The sequence below is a fragment of the Hirundo rustica genome, chromosome 1 (assembly GCF_015227805.2).
Source record: "Hirundo rustica isolate bHirRus1 chromosome 1, bHirRus1.pri.v3, whole genome shotgun sequence".
NCBI lineage: Eukaryota > Metazoa > Chordata > Aves > Passeriformes > Hirundinidae > Hirundo > Hirundo rustica.
In genome coordinates this window covers 13,092,665-13,112,886 of record NC_053450.1, presented here as the reverse complement: position 1 = coordinate 13,112,886, position 20,222 = coordinate 13,092,665, and the positions used below count along the sequence as shown (strand labels likewise).

The following is a 20,222-nucleotide window of genomic DNA, read 5'->3' as shown; positions in this document are numbered from 1 at the left end:
AAGAGACAATTTTTAAGTTGCAAGAATAGGATGTTTCCCATAGCTTTGTGCAGTTATTAGAATTTCCATCTTAACATTTTGGATGTCTTATAAAGTATTCATGTTTTGTGCTTTTCTAAATTAAACAGAATTTGGAATGCAGAATAATAAATTTTTGTCTGGTCAAAAAAACTTTATTATCTATGTTAACATGATTAATTCCAGTTTACTACTTTCTCTTAGATGGATGCTACAGGGATGCAAGCTGCTCTTGTGCTAGATTAATTTTACTTAGGAGACCTTGGCTACTCGTCTGTGTACATGGCTGAGATGCTTTCCAGTCCCTCCCTCTTCCCTTCAGCAGTTGCAATTTTCAAGGAGAAAACAGACACAAAAAACTTTTTGTGAGGGAGGGAAATCTGTAAGGCCAGATGAAGGCTTTACAATAGTGGAATTAGTAGTTTCAGCACCAAAGGCATTCTAAACAATAATTTCTCTTTTACATCATCTAGGTACACTAATGCTCCATAACATATGTCTTCTATAAAAACTGCCCAAGCCAAATCAGGCCATTATCCAGATACCAGCACACAACAGTATCTATTGCACTGTCTCAGGACTCTGCCCTCAGTGACACTTGAAGGGACTTGCTAGGGTTATGAGACTGTTAGTGCAGTGAAATAGCAAAAGAGACTTGACTCATTTGACCAAGTAGGTGATGGCTCTAAATCACACGCACTGTATAGACTTCACTGTACCACAAGTTATATGTGGTTTCCTATGGGTTTCCTTTGAGAACGAGGGCTGGCACTAAGCCTCAGACTAGGGGAACACATTTCAGGCTCTGTCCGTTAGAACATGATAAAAATCAAATTTTCTCCTCCCAGCTAAAAACCCACTGCATGGTCAGCAGTGTCACCTCTTTCAACATCTGTCTTATTTCAATTTCCCCAAAGTCAAAGCAAAGGATCATGGAGCAGGTACTCCCAGGAACCAGCACAGCTGTGGTAGAGAAGGGGTGTAACACAGCCCTCCCAAGTGATAATAGATGTTATCACCTTGAATCCTTTCCACAGTTCTGGAGCAGGGCCAAGTGGCCTCAGGCATGAGGCTACCCCTGGTAGCTCATGACAGCAAGTATCCTACCCTCCCAGCTCTCCCCCTATAGCAAAACCTAACCAGTAATGACTGCTGTGGGTGTCTATTTTTCGGTCTCACCGCTGAGTACCAGGGCAAGGCACCTGGGAACCTGGCAGTCCTCTTACCAGAAAACCTAAGCTCTTGAAAAGGGCTCTACCCAGTAAGAGATCTGTCAGCACTCAGCTGCCAGCAAGCCCCTCTGAACATCCCTATGAAAGGAAATCAAAACACATTAAAAAAACTGAATGTGTGGTTTATTATATTTAAGATGCTATTTGTCTATAGTGTTTAAATATGTCTGTCACACAGTTATCAGTAAATGAGTGTAATTTTACATGTTCAGTATTTTGATACACAGTACAGGACTACAAGTGTGGTAAAGGAGCATGAGAAATTAGTATTTCCTTGATGTACGCATCAAACCTTGCAGCACCACTTAAAAGCTCAGAGTAAGGACTCAAAATGCAGTACTACAAGCACTACTAAATCAACCAAGAGACATATCTATATTAAACGTTAGAAAAACAAAACAAATGACACAAAGGTTTAATGTTTTAAGATTTGATACAGGATTAAAATACTAATATTTTTAATGTCCTGGCTTCAAATTAATAAATATAAAAACAATATAAAAATATACACCAGTTGATAAAAGGATGCACTGAGTAAGGTTAGAAAGCTAAATTTCACTTTCAAACGTATGCAGGTATGTCTTTAGGGAGAGGATTTCTGTGTAACTGCGACTGGTCTTTCGGAAGAAGTCCAAGCTAGTGAGCTGTTCGATGTCACGGACACGTGCAGTGTGTGTCTTAAGAAGATCTTCAACCCACTTTGATTCATCCTCTGAGCTCTGGGGAAAAACAAAAACAAAAACAACAAAAAAAAGTTTTATAACAAGTCCAGGCAAAAATCTCCAAAAGCAAATGCAACTTGTCTACACATTTGTTGCAGATTTGAAGAATCTCTGTGTCTTATTCAAAAACAAATAAAGTAAATGAGTGCCAAGAAAATAAATTTGACATTTAACATGCAAGATGAATCCTACAGTTCTGCTTCAGTACCCATTTTATGATGGGGTTAACACAAAGAACATAATCATCCAGAAAAAGCTAGCCTCAAGTTGCAGGTGTTTCAGAAGAACAGCCATAGGTTTTCAGAAGATCCACTGGTCACTTTCTGGTTGTTTCTACCTCACAGAAAGAACTCAGTGTTAATTACTTTTGAATCACTAAAGCCCAGACTCTGTTTGGCTTTGAATTCTACGCCTACACATTATTCTCAATTGAATCACGTCATCTAACACAGTAATATTTTAATCTTTCCATTTTACTTTTAGGGACCTTTACAATTGCTTACACGGTTGGGACAATGGTTTATGTAGGTACCTAAAAGCTCTTGTGATTGGAACATACATATTATTCACTGACAGAAAAGAGAATTCCCCCAAGCATTTCCCGATACAAAGAAAAAAATAATCAGGAAGGTTATGCTGCCAGAGTGATTGGGGTCAAGTTGTATTCTCTTAGGGGATGGCTACTGCCTCATGCCTTGTGCTAGCACCGGCACATGTTAGAGTTATCCACAAACTAAGGTAACTTGCAAACACATCAGAAAATAAGCCCTGCAAAACACTGCAGTGACTGGCTGTTTGTGTGCCTTAACCAGCACAGCAACATGTGCCACAGGCATTGCACCCAGGCCTGGGGAAGGCACAACGGGGACGTGGGAAAAGGACAAAGCAAACAGGACTTTTCCCCAATTGGCCCTTCTGGCTGGTACCTCTACACCACTGCTAGGGAAGAAAGGAATGGTGGGTTGTATCTTGGGTATTTACACTTCATGTGTGTTACTTGGAAATTTTGCTGACAAAAATATATTTCCGGGCCTATTCCTGGAAATGAACCCTTTCCTGACTGTCTCAGCAATGTCCTCCTACCAAATGATCCTCTCATGGATCAAGACTAAACTCCAGCACTGGCAGAGCCTATCCAGTACAGCAGTTGAGCCACAGAGCAGGAAGTGGGTCACCCAACAAAAGCCAGGAGGGTGAGCGTGATCGTTTACACAGGGAGGACACAAAGTCCCAGACAGATGACAGCTGACTGCTCTAGAGCAAACGTCCATGACCCAGTCAGCACCTGCCTGGTTCAAAGCTCTCAGCCCTCAACCAGCTTTCCTGTCCATAACACTAACAACCTGAGGAGCAAAACCAGGTCTGGAACAAGAAAAGAAAGATGCAAATTAAGAGGGAAGAGGAGGGAGTGCATCCTTCTGACTCTCCTTTGCCTGCTCTGCCGTGCTCCAGGGATGCCACCTGGCAGAATGTGGCCACAAGAAGCCCCTGCTCAGTTTTCAACCTGGCAATCAGGAGTCTGCAAACAGGCCCCAACAGGGTTGTTAGTGCAAATGCAGCCACTGTGACATTTTTGCTTTCTTCAAGACTTTTTTCTGAGCAGGAAATCTGCAGAGCTCAAAAGAAGTTATATGAGCGACCTACAAAGCTCATTTTTTTTTTAAATACAAGCAGTTTGCAAAAGATCTGCAACGTGAATAAATCACGTTATTGGCGGGGGGGGGGGGGCTTGTTTAACCTATTCCATTTGCATGACTCCAGAAAATCAATCAACTGATCTACATTTTATTTTTTTTCCAGTCTACAATTGGCACATGAAGCCTCAGGCCCAACAGCAACTAATACAGTATCATATTACCATGTAACGATGCATGAAGCATATTCATTTAAAATGACAGTTTTCTCCAGCTTTGGTGCTTAGTCTCACATCAAAAATAAGGAGAATTTTAGAAGGAAAAGTAACAATTGAAAACATGGAGAAAAATAGAAATAGGTGATCAATTAGGAGGCTAAGCCAAAATCCAGTGGAAAAAATACCAGCTATTCTGCACAAGAATCTCTCTGAATATCATCTGGAAAGTTGAATATGATGCATGTAGACAGATGGGTGAAGGAGTCACGAAAATAAATTTAAATGTTTTGCTCAGAGAGAAAACAGTGGCCTGAAGGAATTTTCTAGTTGTTTCCAGGGTTCCTTCAACTTTAGTCTCGGAAAGGATTTTTTGTAACGTTTTCTCACTCACTTCTTGTGCCAAGGTCATTAGTTGCTAGTAAAAACCCCAACAGTTGGGAACTCCTGTCAATGCAGAGGAAGACTGGAATAGCACAGGGGAGGATGCAGATGCAGGAGGCTCCTAGGATAGCATGAAATTGTGCTATCCAAATTGACAGACAGAAGATAAGAACCTGAGTGTACCAGTTGTCCATGGATGTGGGCCACCATTATAATACAGCTATGGAAAAAGCAAATCACAGGTAGTATCAGAGAAGCTGTGTCCAGTGGAAAGAAAACCATTTTCATTTTGTGATCAAGTTGCAGTACTTAAATTCATTCATGATTCAGGTGAAAAAAAACATTGGACTGGATGAGATACATAGGAAGTCTACCAACAGTCTCATCCTCTCTTACAAGAACAAAAAAGATCCTGGGTCTTCCATGAATAAAGAGAAGTTATTTGCCTTGAGAACCATCATAAATCATCTCTAGGGTAAATCCCAGAGAAGTGCTATTTAAGACACAAAAAAATGTGGACACAAGAATAAATGGGCATAACCTCACCATGAATAAACATAGTTTAGAAAAGGAATACATTCAGATGAGAAGAGTAGTGGTGTTCTTCAACAGCTGTGTGAAGATAATGTGTGTACAGCTAGAGCAGAGCAGAGGGAAAGCTAGTATTTCTTCAAATCTTAAAAGAAAACGGTGGAGAGGTTAAGGTAAAATTCCTACACTATCCCATGCATTTCATCCATGAAATATGGTAAGGTTTTACGCAATCACCTCTTTCAATGAATAAGATGGAACACCATGTGCAAAAGTAAGGCTGATGATGGATTTCAATGGCAAAAATTTGCCTAACTATATTTTCATTCAAGAGCAACATTTAAATATTTAGGAGTGTTTCTTTGCTATATAAAAGGCATGGACCAATATCTGCTAATGACCTTGCAGAAGCACTGAAGTTTCTCTCAAACTGTAAATACACACACCGTATGTATTTACAAGTAGCATGGCCTACAGAGAAAAGATGCCTGGCTTGAAATGTAAGAAAACAAAGACTAAAAAGAGACCATTATTGTAAAGAGCTCATAAAAAAGATTTCAGCGTTTTAAGAGAACTATGACAGACAATATAAGGAGGAAAAAATAAATTACTTTGTCATAAAGTTACATATGGGCAGAGTTACAAGGGCAGAGACACTAATAACTGCCAAAATAGTAATTTCCAGATCAATAACTGGATCTTGATTCAGAGAAAAGCAGTCCAGGGAAAAGCTACAATGCAATATATGTAGGACTTTTCTGAGACTTCTGATGGAAGACATCTCTGCCCAAAACAGTTGAGATCCAAACAGGGGAAAGCCAGACGTGCTCAAGAGAGAGGGATACTGCTCCAAAAGCATGGGTTTAAAAAGTGGGCCCCGAAAGCAAGCAATGTTTGAAGAATGAAAAAGAAACAGTGTTCAAGGTCAATTGTGCTCAGAACTGGAATGACTATTTTTGCCTGTAGCTGGAATAGGAGTCTGAACTTCTTTTGCCAATACAAAATTTATAACATTAATGCGTTCATTCAGGAAACAGTCTCCTGGCAGCCTATAGTGAAGTGTCTGTGTGCAGGAATCCACACAGCTGTGTAATGGAGAACAAGTTCAGGCGGAAGGACAAGTCTAAATACAGCTGCCTGGGAGCTCTACTGTCCTCACAGAGTGCCAGAGCCCACGGGGGACCCAACGCCCTCTTGCCACACAATCAGCTGCCAAGTGTGCACTTTCTGCAGTGCTGACCAGACCAAAGCCTTCATCAAGATTGTTAGAGTAGAGATCTTGCATCCTAATGGAAGAGAGAAAAGAAACCAGGAGGGTGTTTGGCCATCTCTGTAATAAGAAGCCAAGCTTTTCCATTGAATCAAGGTATACTGGAAACAGCAAGAATTGGCATTCTACCCTTGGCAGGCTATAGCATATACTATACTTTTAATACTGGGTTACTGGGTTGGATGTGTGGGTTGGATGTAATCCTGCTGACTGATGCATCCAGACCGCCATAGCAGACAGATTGCATTGTACCTGCAAATGGAAACTGACCTCCATAAAAACATCAGGCAGGCTGCCAGCACAGTGTGTTTATACATACAGCCTCCCCCCAGCCTGCTCTGAGATTACGCTGACAAAATGTAGAATTCTACAGGCAAAAAACAATACTGCCAATCTACTGTATGTCAGTTCTTCCTGACAATTTTAGGTGCAGTAATAGTTTCATATTTTTGCTGCTATCATGGGGGAGTGCTTTTGTCTAATGAGCTAATGACACTTAACCAAGGCACTACCCTGTGCTTCCCATTCAAGACATTAGTGAACACTTGCTTCTAATAGTAATGGGTTTTTACATGTCCCAGGGACACGTTTACCACAGGGCTGCAGTAGTGCGACCAAACTTACATTGCAGCTCTCATCGTTGTCAGGCCGGTGGGGAAGGATGTATGAGAGAACAGAGAGTGGTCCATCACACTTGTCAGCTGGCTGAGTGAAATCTAAGCAGCTGGTTATGATGGCATAGTAATGCGTTGGAACAGGGATTGCACTGCCTTCCACAAACCTGGGGGAATAAAGCAAATATTTATCCACAAAGGATGAACCTGTTTGGAAGGAGTTTACACAAACAACATGGTCTTTCCTCTCCTACGTGTGAGGACACACATACATTGTGAGACATGTTTGATTCCTGAATACTATTCAAAGCGAGCATCCAATTAGCCCACGCTGCGCTACAGAAATACCTCATGCAGCACTGAAAATCATCTTCAGTTCAGAGACACAGAGAGAATGCATTACTGAATTGACAAAAGGCTTAAACATGTAACACAATAGCACAGCTCTCAAGTTCTGGAGACTTTTAGAGACAATAGACTATGTGGAACCCAATTCAACTTCATCTCGAGGATGAAAACAACTTCAATGTCAAGGTGAACAGTTAACTGCTGAATCATAATTTCCTTTTTTTACCACTACCTACACAGGCATTCAGTTCCACTAACTTTAGAAAAGGCTAGAAAATTATGTCTCCTCACAAAAACTTAAATAGTGTGAAGGTAATTAATTGTTTAAGATAAAGTCATCATTAAGAGAAGCAACAGCAAACCAATTTAAAGACAAACTCTTACTGCTTTATTTTGTCGGGTGTGTCATGTAAACCGTCATAGTCATAGTCAAAGATTGGTCCACTTATAACATTAACTCCATTTCGTTCAGTGGCATATCTCTTCACTAGAACCCTTTGGAAATAGTTCCATACCTCTGTGGGGAAAAAAAAAAAACAACCAATCAACCAAAAATAATAAATAAACCCAAACCCCCAAACAAACAGAAAAAACCCAAAAAAACAAAAACCCCACAATACACCAACGTTTTGTCAATAAAGCCTATTCAGACTTCTTTGTTCTCTGTTGATTTTCTTCCCCAGCCAGTGGTAAAGGAAATACAAGATACCACTCCCAGGCTGGTATTGCCATAGGCCTTGCACAGAGATTCTGCTGTTGCTTCACCAAGCTGTAGAAACAGCTATTCACAGATTTTTGATACATCTTTAAACACTGCCTTTGTCTTTGTTATCTGCTTACAGGGAACTGTGCTTGGGTGATGTGTTTTGAGGGTTTCTATTAATCTTTAAAAGGATACAGTACTGCAATTAAAAGATAAAACCAAACATTTTAAAAGAAATACAAAGGTCGCATTCATTCAGTTCTCCCTCGATACAAAACACTTAACTTTTAAACTAGTTGCCATCAAGGATGACCAAAATCATGTCATTACAGCAACCTTTGGGAAGAGCAGGATACACTTTCTCACACCATGTCCTCCTCAACAAGTTAAGATTCTCCCAGAGATGGGAAACACACTGGAACCTTCAGCGATATCCTTTCAGTTCTTTTCCATTTTATTTTAACTAACAGAAGTGTGGTTAAACGAAACTTGTCAGACTTGTAAGAGTTTAACACATGTCTTGCCAGCTCAGACCATTAAGTCCATGGTTCCCTGGAGCTGGTGGCAATGACAGCCTTAGAAAGCCCCCTGTTCTAAGACTGCTCTGTGCCACATGCAGTCCCAGCTGGGGCTGATACCCAGGGCCCCACCTGCAGTGGTCTAACAAGAGCCTAATCACTTGGAAATACCACTTCTCCAGTTGCTCACTCCCCCAGTGCATATGCCTTAACAACAAAGTCAGTCCAAAAAGGAAAGATTCCCTCTTGCCCCACTGCCTCGAGTTTTGTATCTAAATCAGATCCCAGCTGCACTTCCCACTGCAACCACATACAGAGCAACACCAGGGCAATGAGGGGCCAGCCAAGGGGGATCATTCTTGGAGCTCCAGCAAAGCAGGAGCTGTTTAAGCCAGTCTCACTCCGGAAAAGGTGGACACAGAATTATTGTGGGGATGGGATGGGACAGTGAACACAAAGCAGGGGAGGGGGCCTCTGCAGCCAGCACTACCACCAAAGCCAGTGCAGCATACCACTGCCATCTGCTATTTAACCTGTTATAGAAAAAGATCCATATAATGAGCTCTCAGCACTGCAACCTGCACACATGGAGTAGTTTATAACTCCCCAGGAATGACATTAGTACCAGAATTTCTTGTAAGGAATCCTTCAACCAACATGTGAAGAAGAAGGCCGCAAGATAAAATGAGCTGCTAGAGGTGGGTTGTTGTCCTGTGATTAGCATTTCAGCCAAATACTTAGATTAACTTTAGCATTAAGAGCATTTTTATTAAGTGATTCAGGAGTGGGAAATCCCCAGTAATTTTTCACTCTTTAATCAGTCAAATACTTTTGCTCAAATTTCTAGCAAACACCACCACTTGGTCCTACGCAGAGGTTTTACAGTTAAAAACACTCTTTTCTGGTTAAAAAGAAAAAGGCTCCCATAGACTTTGATGTTTATCCAAACCTCTCTGGCCTAAAATCTGAATTGAAAATCTCACAACAGGCTCTTGAGATTCTTCCAAGGCTTGTCAATCCTTGCCAAGCCAAAAAATGCCACCAGAATAGCCTGATGGTGTTCCTACCTCTTGGCAATACTAGAGAGAAAAGGGATGCGCAGACAAAAGAAATGTTAGTAATACAACCCTACAGCACTGAAAGTTTCAGACAGGTTTAAATCATCCCTCATTTTCCATAAATTGGTTTTCTCTTCTTTTTTCTTTATAGGTAATAAATATGTTCAGTCTCCCTCTAAGGGTACGGAGAGAAAAATAAAATATAATCACTTGTCCCTGAACTACAAAATACCAAGGGCACACTCCCAGACTTGTGCACACTCTCAGGCTCCAGTTGTTGCCTAAGTATGTTTTGCACTAGCTTGGGCTACAGACAAGAGAATCTGAATGATCTTACAGAAGGTGAATTACTGTGGCTTAAAGCACAACTGTGGACCCAGAGCACAGCTGTGCCCTTATCTTAGCCCAGCACCAAGGAAAACAAACCTTTCTTAAAACTTAAGCCTTTTTTAATGTATTTTGCCTGCCCATACCTAGCATGACACAGGTGCCCACAGGTATTAGCTGCTGGCTACAGGTAACTAAATAAAAAAAAGGCTTGTTGGTAAAGAGAAGTATAGTCATGGAAAGAATACTTACTTTTGAAGGCAGGATACATTGGAATGATATTTGTTATTAGAAAAGCATCGTATTTTGCTTCTGCAGAGGAACTTAATTCTGAAAACAGGGAAACAGAAAAATATTGATAAGAATTTCAGAGAATATAAAAATGTTTTTAAAATGGCTTCAGAGATTAACCAAAGGGAATACTGTGATCTAAAGAGCAATCTGAATCCTATATTCAGAAGCGCACACTATATACACAAAATTTGTCTTTAATGTGACACCTAAACATGAAAAGGAAGAATTTTATCTTTGTTTCAACTGTCAGTTGGTTCAAAATATTTTCATACAGTTTGTCTATCTTTGCTGTCTTAAAAGGCAGAGAGTTCTGCAGGCTTTTATGAAAGATGGATGAAAATTTATTAATTTCTTGCGAGAGGAATGTGGGATTATCTCCTAGTTCTAAGAGAGCCTCTGCACCAGTAATTCCATTTCAGAAATCTACCATAAAATATTTCAGCCACAGAGTGAGGAAGGCAGAGTAATGAAGTTCACAACTGTGAGACAGTTGTGCCCCTTCAACATTTACTAATCCCAGATCATTGACTGAAGCAAAGCAAGTGCATCAGAATCAAGAATGCTGGTTTACACAGGTTTTTACTATCACTATTTCTATAGGATGGTAGAAACTTTTACAGTATGCAAGAGTCTACTTTGGATTTATAAATTAAAAATATGCTTACCTTACTGGTGTTTGAAATCAAAATTAGTCTGTGTATATCTGATGGGGTTTGCCTGGAGTATGTTAACACCAAAGGTTTTCCCCAACAAAAGAAGAAAATTACAAAATCCCTAGGCACTAAAAAGCTATCTAAACTTACGAGGAGGGAAGAGGAATCCATAGGAGAGCTGTCTGTCGCCTCTGTAGGCGGCACAGCTCTGGCTGTTGCCTGGAGAAATGCGGAGGTCAGGCCTCACACAGCTGGCCAGGTGCTCTGGGACACCTGATACCTCTGCCTGCATTGAGGAACATGGAGACAACAAAAAATGTAATTTCAGCTTTTACAGATAAAAGGAAACTAGGTCATACAGTTAACAGAATACAGAGAAGGCCTTGTGTGCAGTAAAATGAACCACATGACTGTACAAGTAAATCCTGCTCCTGCATTGCTGCACAGCCCTTTCTTCAGGGAGCAGAAATCCCCACTGGAAATAATTCAAATGAAATAGCTTGTAATAAAACAAACCCTCATTGAACAAATCTTAAAAATAAAATTAAAACAGGAGAAGAAATATACAACCCTTCCACCTTAAAATTCTTCTCTCATGAAGGAAACAAAAGAATTTGGGCATTGTTTGCAATGGTATTTGACATAATTTCTGGTGGGAAAATCTCCCTGCCAAAGAGAAATTTTAGGACTTCAAGAACACAGATATCAAAGAAATTTCCCCAAGATTTTTAAGCACATTTCAAGAGTAGAAAGAACACTAACCTGTTTGGAAATAGTGTAGGATGTCCAGAGAGGCATCAGGAATGTTTCACTGTAGCCACTTTCAAAGTCGTGGTGATGCAAGATATTGTATTTTGTGCGGTACAGTACTGCAGGGCGTCCATATAAAAGATGCTTCTCTAAAGATCAAAAGAAATTACATTTACATTTATTACTGAAAATCTTAAGGATAAAAAAAACCAAGGGGGGGGGGGGGGTTGGCTTTCCATTAGATGTTGATTTTTCAGTCATCATTAATGGGATACTGACCACGAATAACTACTAAGGAAATCTTTTGACAGAGAGAGAAACACAGCTCTTCAACTGTTCTGACTGCAATCCCCATTCCAGGCTCACAAACACCCTTCGGGGTTAGAAGTCTCTTCTAACACTTGAAAGCTTATTTGTGCCACAGAGTGGAGAGAGGGTATTTTTCCAAAAACTGGAGACTCTTCAGCGATCTTTGTGTCCACATCTCAGTCACATAGGAGGCGATAAGTACTTTCTTTTCACAGCTTTAAATCAGTCCCTAATGCATCAGTCCTGCCACTCTTTCTCTCCTTCCTATGTTTTCTGTAAAGACTGTCTCAAAAGGGAGGCAAAAGTGGTCACTGACTGAAAGAGTTCATTTTTTTTCCCCCACTTGGCTGATACAGATTTTTTCTGAAGACTGATGTACTATTTTTTGTCAGTAATATCAAAGAAACAAACTAAGAAAACCCCAAACGTTTTCCTAACTTTGGCTACAGAAATATGCCTTCAGCTCTGTAAAAACAGCCCTTCTTCCGTCTTGGTGGTATGTTATGGTTAAATGTCCTTAGATAACTCTGACAAGCTTACTTATAAAAAGACAAAAACATTGAAAGAGATAGAAGAAAAATACATTTCCTTGATAATCTTGCATTGTCCTGTACAGTCCATTGAATTTGATAACCTTTTGGAAAACACACTTGGCTTGCTTTGGGAAATTAAAACATTGAAACAAGGAAAGTAACTTAACACAGTTCCCAGATAGGGATTTAACCTGAAAGAAAACGGCATGTTTTATTAGTGCTTGAGTACAAACAGAGGATGTTTTTATAGGGCACAAGGAAAAACGTAGGAAAGGCCTAATCTAAGGACAAAGATGATAAGCTTGCTCTATTCAAGAGAAGCTGAAGTAATCTTTCTCTTCTGCCTGCAAATAACAATATGGTGCACTGTGTTGTAAAGTGTACCATGAAGTAAAACAAAACTTGTGTGAAGCAGAACTGCTTGTTTAAATAAGGACACATCATGCCATTTAACAGAGAACTGACAAATGAGCAAGTGCAATTGGTTTTAATGTTACATCTTAAAATACACCAAAAATACAATTTTTATATTACTATAGTGAAGAAAAATGAAAACTAGGAAACAAATAAAGATGTTGAGATTTGCATTACAACAGTGAGGATGTTTTTCCTGATGCCATAAATTGCCATAGTGAGGAGCAGCTCTTCAAAAATTGGGAAAATCAGTTTAATAAGATGAAAGCTTCAGAAAGGCAATTTAACTCACAAAGAGGAATAAGGTCACCCTTAGAAACTAAAGGAGAGGCTTCATTGCCTGTTTCCAACAGAGAAACTGAAAATACCTTCATAAGGGAATTAAAACAAAGCTCCTTAATCATCTGAACAATGCAATTTGAGATACCTCAAAAATCCATGTCTAAACGGAAAGCTTCAGAATTTGCTAATCTGGACAATTGTTATGGTAAGGGAAATACTGTGAATTGTTATGCTGAACTCGATCACCACTGTGAGAAGGAAAACTCTGCTTTGGGGAGCCTTTCACTCAGCAGTGCTGCTCAGGAAAGCAGTTCCCATCCCCTCTCCTCTGCTCCTTTTGCTCCACTTTAACCTGAATCACCATCCTGATGCAGCTGAGCATGCAGCCACACAGAAGTCAGTGCTGACAAACAGCAGGAACTTGTGTCCAGGAGAGCTGGGAATGCCTTCTCCTGGGAATAACATTGACTTGAACACTGAAGAGGAACAGAATTGCACAGAGCAGCCTGAACTAGCAGAGCACTTGTTTCACTGTGTAACCTGCGCCCTAAGAGCCAAGCATTAAGACTCAGTCAGGGATTGTCAAAGCAGCTGGAGCATTCTCTCTAAGTGAAATCTAAGCCTGGATAACTATGGTAAAACCCAGCATGCAAATACAGCCTGGTTTCTTCACCATTTACAGCCTGTAGTTGAACAGAGTATTGCCCTGTGCACCCTCTTCTTTCCTTTTGACTCTGCCTTCGCATCTGAGCTAAAAACTTCTAGAGGTGATGGAATGGAAGAGTTAAAACTCACATCACTTTGAACAATTCTTTAGTCTTGGTTCAGCAAAATGTAGTGTGGACTTTCTCAAGTGAGCAGCACTTCATCTTGCCCATGAATCTCCAGTGTGTCTGTGGGCTGCTTTGACAGTTATTCAAAAAGACAGTTTACTACACATTAACTAAACCACACCAGCAGTTGCTCTGGGATTAATGATGCAAAGTAATTTACAAAAGAAAATTAAATCAGCTTTCATTAACTATGGCACCAGGCTCTTACCTTCTGTTCCCTTGACATGAAAGCGCTTGTTGAGTTCATCCAACTTGTTCTTCTCAAGATAGAAAAAAAAGTAACAAGATTAGGACCACTGGAGCACTCTGACATCTCATTTTACTAGAATCTAACAAAACAGAACTAGCGCTATAAGACAGTGAGGATTTTCTTGTCTCCTCTTTTACAAAAAACATAGTTTTTCCAAGGGGGCACAAAAACTTCACAGGTGGGACCTGGGGAATTCTTACAGATCAAACCCTCTCAAAACAAATTAAATGGCTACAACTTTACCAAAACTACTGCTTTAGCAGTGGAGGCTTCCACAGATCCTAAACACCTACCTTATCATCACATGTACATCCTATATCAAAATCTGAGGCAGAAGGTAGAGCTACAGGATACAGTGGTTTAGCAACTTCATCTGGCACAGTTGGTTTATAAACATTGACTCTCAGCAGATGATTTAAACTTCCGTGGGTGCCATTATTGGGAGCAGGCTTTAATCCAAGCAGATCTATGAAACCACCAAGGAAAAATGAATGGTGGTTAGACTCCAAACATGTATTCAAGCCACTCTATTGAGCCAACACATTCACCTGTAATACTCTTTACACCCACAGCAGGTTAGTGAAAGTTTTTAATGTAATAAAAACACTGATTCTTTGTCTAAATCTTAAAATTGTAAATGCTGCATGAATAGTATCTTTGCCTTTACGACAAAATGTTAATTGTCATTAATTGTCCAAAGACACTGGCAAACTTTAAAAGTGGACAAAGTTTTATTATAACTGCTCCTTCAGCTTCCAGTGCAAACCTACAGTCAATGTGCTGGTCTCACTCCAAATATCTGCAACACAGTGATTTCTAAGTAAGATCTAACTGCCCATTAGGTATTACATGTCTGGGGGGAAAAAAAAAAAAGTGAATTACATCTTTGAAACACAAAGTTTTATTGTGAATTACACCTTGGAAGTTTCATTGTTCTAGAAAACCAGTACTCAAGAAAAGACCTTAATGAATACCTGTATACATCATCAGATTCTTCTTCAGGGCTTCATTTCAAGTTTGGAAAACATAATCATACCAGGAAATGCCATAGAAAACTAAGTGATCAACCTGAACTGCTGCATGAGACATGCAGATGCAAAAGCAGTCTCTGAACAGAAATCTCCGTCCTAGACAGCTGAGATGTGGACACCTCACATTGTAGAGATGTCCACTTGATCTCTGTCAAGCTGCAAACATCAAAACTATAGTAACTCCCTTTACTGGCCAACTCCAGAGCAAACAGACACCTGAGAAGTGCTTTCAGCCCTCCTGGCAAGTGCTTTGGAAAGGGGGACTAGGAGAGGAAGTCAGGGCATAAGCTCATGGGTTAAAAGAGGTTGCCATTAAAATGAAGCCCTGTTAAAATAAGTTGCTGCTTTTGCAATCTCTCAAGCAGGCAGCTTACCACACATGACGTTGTAAAGTTCAATGTTTTCAAAAGGAGGCACTTTGGTCTTGTATTTGAAGGTAGGGCCATATCCTATAAAGACAGTCTTAAAAAAAAAAAAAAAAAAAAAAAAAAAGGCATTAAATTTAGGGGGTTTTCACTGAATATTTACATTTCAGAGACCTTCAATGACTCTTCCCAGACACTTCTCATACCTGCATGCTGTTTATCTTGTTGTCATAGCCATGATCTCCATGAAAGAAACATTTTCCTGTTGGTTTCTTGTAAACGTCCATGGCTTTCCTAAATTGAAAAAAGTATTAGAAATTTTCCTCAAAGGTGCCTGACCTGACAATATCCTTTGGGGCAAGATGGATAAGGTTACAGGACAATGTATTGTTTATCTTTCATGAGCAGCAGTAGTAGGGACTTGCAGGCTTATACAGCATCCCCAGGGCTTCTCCCTTTAATCCCACTCTAAGAAACAACTCTTATTATTGATAAAAATCTTAGTATCTATTATTTTCTCAGATCACATAATCTCCTGCAGACTGGAGGTGTTGGACCATACTCTTCCAATCCTCAAAAGGCCAACAGAGGCTTCTCAGAAAGTACTTTTGTGATGTTACAATGCTGCAAATTTCATACAAAGTTATCAAGTGCTTTCACCTGATTGCCTTCACCCCAATAAACAAAAACAGGTAGCAAAAAAAAAAAAAAAAAGCTGAAAAAAGAAAGATTTTCATGAGGACAGATAGCTGGGATAATAAATGCTGTATCATAGGAATGCTAATGATCAGCTTGTTATTGAGATGGGGGTTTTTACAAAATATGTGGAAAAATAAGTATTGTGTCATAGGAATTATAATCACCAGTTTATTTCAGAGTAGTTCTATAAATTTTATAGGGCCACGTGCAGGGAATACATGCAGAGGACCACATTATCCTCAAAAGAATAATGCTCAGTCAAAGTTTGATTTTGGCCTTATAAATTATTAGAGTTACAGCAATTAGGGCTGTAACCACCATTTTCCTGTAACTGGTGAATGAGATCTCTGAAAATTAATAAATAAGCAAAAGAAAGACTGATGTAATTAATAAGAAATTACTAAATGTAAATCAACTTGGGCAATCCCATCCATTCCAGTAAAATTCTTAAAACTAAAGCTTTTTTAGACCTAAAATTCAGAGTGTGATTCTTTGAAATATACATAACCCCAGCCATGGGTCAGCCTGCCAGCAGCCAGTGGAGTTATGCAAGAAAGCAAATGGGGTTTCTCATTCACTGCTTCGGCAGAGTGATCCTTGCATAATTCATGGAAAGATAAGCACAGATGTCAAAAGGCACTTACAACACACTGTGTGTTTGCCTGGCAGCTATATGGGCAAAAAATCCTACCATAATTTAGAGCCATGAGCCAAAAGCTGTGTCATCTTCCAAGAAGCACCGAGTCAGATACATGCAAAAAGACCCCACAATTCTCATACTGTAATAGGCAACATGTGCAATATAGAAAGCTGTGCATGATCCATAAACAAAGGCTACTCCTCTCCTGCTCAGTCTATATGTGTATGTGCCAACTGGTTTTTCCCCATTTAATTTTGAGCGAACTAATAAACACTGCCCACATTCTATAACCAAAAATTCAGAGTCATATGGCTAAGAGCAACCGAACCAGAGGTTTTGCTTGAGCTAAAGCATCCTGGCTTTCTGTGGATTTGTTCTGAAACACAATACACTACCAGCACAGCACTTTGATGGCCACCCTGTCACATCCTTCCACATGTTCTCAGACATTCACCCATTCTGTCAATATCTAAGTTTTCTTTCCATTCACCTATTGCATCCACTCAAACTCTTGTTCCCTAACATCCCCTCACCACATAAGCCTGCCCCTTCCTCTCATATTCCCTGCTCTCCTGTTGCACTAAGCCTGCACCTCATTAGAAAGATTTATCAGCTTCTACATTTGAGCTCATCAGTCAAAACCACTAAGCTGTTTGAGCAAATTAGTCTGGGTTTTTATCTTTTATCCAGCAGATGATTTTCCCAAACTTGAAAATATTTTGTTTTCAAAACTCCTCGTGCTCACAGGGTAGAGGAGCAAGATGCTAACAGACAGGGCAATCCTAAGCATCTCACTTCCTCAGAAGAAAAGACTGAAAATCAGCATGGAAGCAAAAGCAAGGGTTTACCTTGCCACGTGCCATTTGCGATCCACCAGTAAATGGACATCCTCAATTCTTCGGTTGTTAGCATAGTGCAAGCGTTTAGGCAGGTGCTGTTTCAGGTAAGGCTTGAAGTGCTGGTCAGGCTTTCTACACTGAAAAATAAATGGTTACAAACATCACGCAGTCAGTCAGCTGAAGATGCACATAAAACCTCTGACTACAGAAATCAAGTTGTTAAGGTCACCACTGATGGTGCCTGGAAAACCACATAGAGTATGCAGTCCAGTCATTTCTCTGCAGTTTTTACATGCAGCCAAGGCCCAGGGAGCCATTCAAAGATATATTTGGAAAGTTTCATTCTCATGACAGTCTTTATGAAATTATCAAACAAAATATCACACACACTTAACTCACAAATGGAGAATTTTATTCTAACTGAACAAAAGGTTAAGCTCCAGCGGAAACCTGAATGCTCAAAAATACCTCATCTGCAGATATATTTAAAACCATCTGGTTAAAGAACTTGAGTTTGGCATCTGGGTTTTTGGGGGGGTTGGGGGTTTTTTTGGTATTTTTTAGGGGTTTTTTTGTTGTTGTTGCTTGATTGTTTTTTCAAATTTTAACTTTAAGTATTTTTCTTCCATTAATGGCAAGGCTATAGAGTTGAAGGCTATCAAATGCACTTTTTCAGTGTCTTTAAAGTACTAGTAAAACGTTTACCCTAAAAGATTACTCTTCAGTTCTGAAGCAATGAATAAATAGACTCAATTCAGGGAATAAAGACAATCCTGGAGATTTTGTCTCTGCACTGCCCAAAAAGGTTATAAAAACTACTAGAGCAGCAAACAGTGGAAAACATGACAAACATTAATCTGTGCTCATGAAGGGCACCATTTAACATTCTTTATTTATAATAATGATTGGTTGATTTTCCTGTCTAAAGAGTGAGAAAAGAAAGCCGAATAATGCCACAAATCAAGAAGTGAACAATGAAGTATAGACAGATACCTCCCAGTCCTAAATACTCACTGTAAGGTTGGCAACAATCGCTTTAGGGTCATCTGTTAAGCAAAGGTGGGAGGGGGGGAAAAAAAAAAAGGAAATATTAAAAATCTGCAAAAGAAAACGCAAGGTTTACATAAGTATACCTGCTAATACTTCCCTGACCTTTACTAAAAGTGCTTTGTATGTATCATAGAATCATTTCAGCTGGAAAAGAGCTTTAAGATCAAGTCCAACCATTAATCCAGCACTGCCAAGTCTATCACTAAACCGTGTCCATAAGTGCTGCATCTTTTAAACACCTCTAGGGATGGTGACTCCACCACTTCCCTGGGTGGCCTGCTCCAGTGTTTGATCACCGTTTTCATAAAGAAATTTTTCCTAATATCCAATTTGAACCTCCCCTGGTACAACTTGAGGACATTTCCTCTTGTCCTGTCACTTGTTACCTGGGGCAAGAGACTGACTCTCACCTGGCTACAGCCACCTTTCAGGGAGTTGTAGAGCATGATAAGGTCTCCCCTGAGCCTTCTTTTCTCCAGGCTAAACACCCTCAGCTCCCTCAGCTGCTCCTCATCTGACCTGTGCTCCAGGCAGACCCTTCCCCAGCTCCATTGCCTTTCTCTGGACAAACCCCACCCCCCTCAAAGTTCTTTTTTGAGCGGGGCCCAAACACAAACCCAAGATTTGAGGTGCAGCCTCACTAGTGCCAAATACAGAGACACAATCCCTGCGCTGGTCCTGCTGGCCATGCTGTTTCTGATCCAGGCCAGAATACCATTGACCTTCTTGGCACCTGGGCACACACTGGCTCAGTTTAGTCACTGTCAACTGCTGGTGGTTTTCACAAACGGGACGGGAGTGCTGGGAGATGTTTCCACGAGCTTTATTGCGGCATCGGTATAGGGTGAGACAATTGAAAGATGGTGAAAGCTCGTGTCTTGCCAACAGCAGCCAAAGATCTCTTTGTTACAGGGCATTTTAAAAGTTTCCAGCTGAAAGCTGAAGCTTACAAACAGTTGTTCTAGCCAATCACTAAAAGGACACATACACCTGCTTCAAACAATGCTTGCTTGTATGCTTTCTATTAACAATACACAATACTCTATTATTAAACTTAAAACCTTTTACTCACTTGCTAAGCGTATTTTCCTGCAACCTTAAGGTCTATCTTAGCCAAACCTAAAAACTCAAACTATTGTTTCATGTCCTTACGTGCTGTATCATTGTATCTTGTCTACTTTCAGGCTTTGCAGCTGCAGCTAGCTCTAAGTTCTCTGCTCTTTTTTTGAGGCCAGCTTTCACAACTTCTAAAAGTCTTCTTACCTTTACTATTTCTCACAGTCAACCAGCACCCCTAATTCCTTTTCCAAAGGCAGCTTTCCAGCCACTGTCCCCCAGGCTGCAGTGCTGTTGGTGGTTGCTGTGACCCAAGGCCTTGCTGAACCTCACACCACTGGCCTTGGGCCACTGACCCAGCCTGTCCAGATCACTCTGCAGAGCTCTCCTATCCTCCGGCAGACCAACACTCATGCCCAGCTTGGTGTTGTCTGCAAACCGGTTCAGGGTGCCCTTGATCCTCTTGCTCAGATCATCAATAAAGATATTAAACAGAACTGGCCCTGATACTGAGCCCCAGGGAACACTCCAGGCCCAGCCATCAAGACGGTTTTTAACCCACTGAAGGGTGCACCTGTCCAAGCCACAGGCTTCCATTTTCTCCAAGAGAATGATGTAGGAGACAATGTCAAAGACTTTACAAAAGTCCA

General features: G+C 40.3%; 1 protein-coding gene across 7 annotated transcripts in view; it reads right to left on the bottom strand.

Annotated features, from left to right (window-relative positions):
- Positions 1–1,356: 1,356 nt before the first annotated feature.
- ENPP2 (ectonucleotide pyrophosphatase/phosphodiesterase 2) overlaps positions 1,357–20,222 on the bottom strand; it is a 72,847-nt gene continuing 53,981 nt past the window's right edge. For 4 of the 7 annotated variants that reach the window (XM_040056318.1, XM_040056300.1, XM_040056284.2 and 1 more), the window contains exons 14-25: positions 18,481–18,512; positions 17,476–17,603; positions 15,495–15,582; positions 15,298–15,385; positions 14,186–14,358; positions 13,851–13,899; positions 11,284–11,420; positions 10,672–10,807; positions 9,827–9,904; positions 7,353–7,485; positions 6,631–6,787; positions 1,357–1,969 (exon numbers count right to left, since the gene is read on the bottom strand). In XM_040056318.1, coding sequence (XP_039912252.1) covers positions 1,799–1,969; positions 6,631–6,787; positions 7,353–7,485; positions 9,827–9,904; positions 10,672–10,807; positions 11,284–11,420; positions 13,851–13,899; positions 14,186–14,358; positions 15,298–15,385; positions 15,495–15,582; positions 17,476–17,603; positions 18,481–18,512 — 1,370 coding nt within the window. In that variant the 3' untranslated portion in view covers positions 1,357–1,798. Of the gene's footprint in view, positions 1,970–6,630; positions 6,788–7,352; positions 7,486–9,826; positions 9,905–10,671; positions 10,808–11,283; positions 11,421–13,850; positions 13,903–14,185; positions 14,359–15,297; positions 15,386–15,494; positions 15,583–17,475; positions 17,604–18,480; positions 18,513–20,222 lie in introns of all 7 variants that reach the window. The other 3 variants (XM_040056291.1, XM_040056279.2, XM_040056309.1) reach the window with 1 other exon arrangement.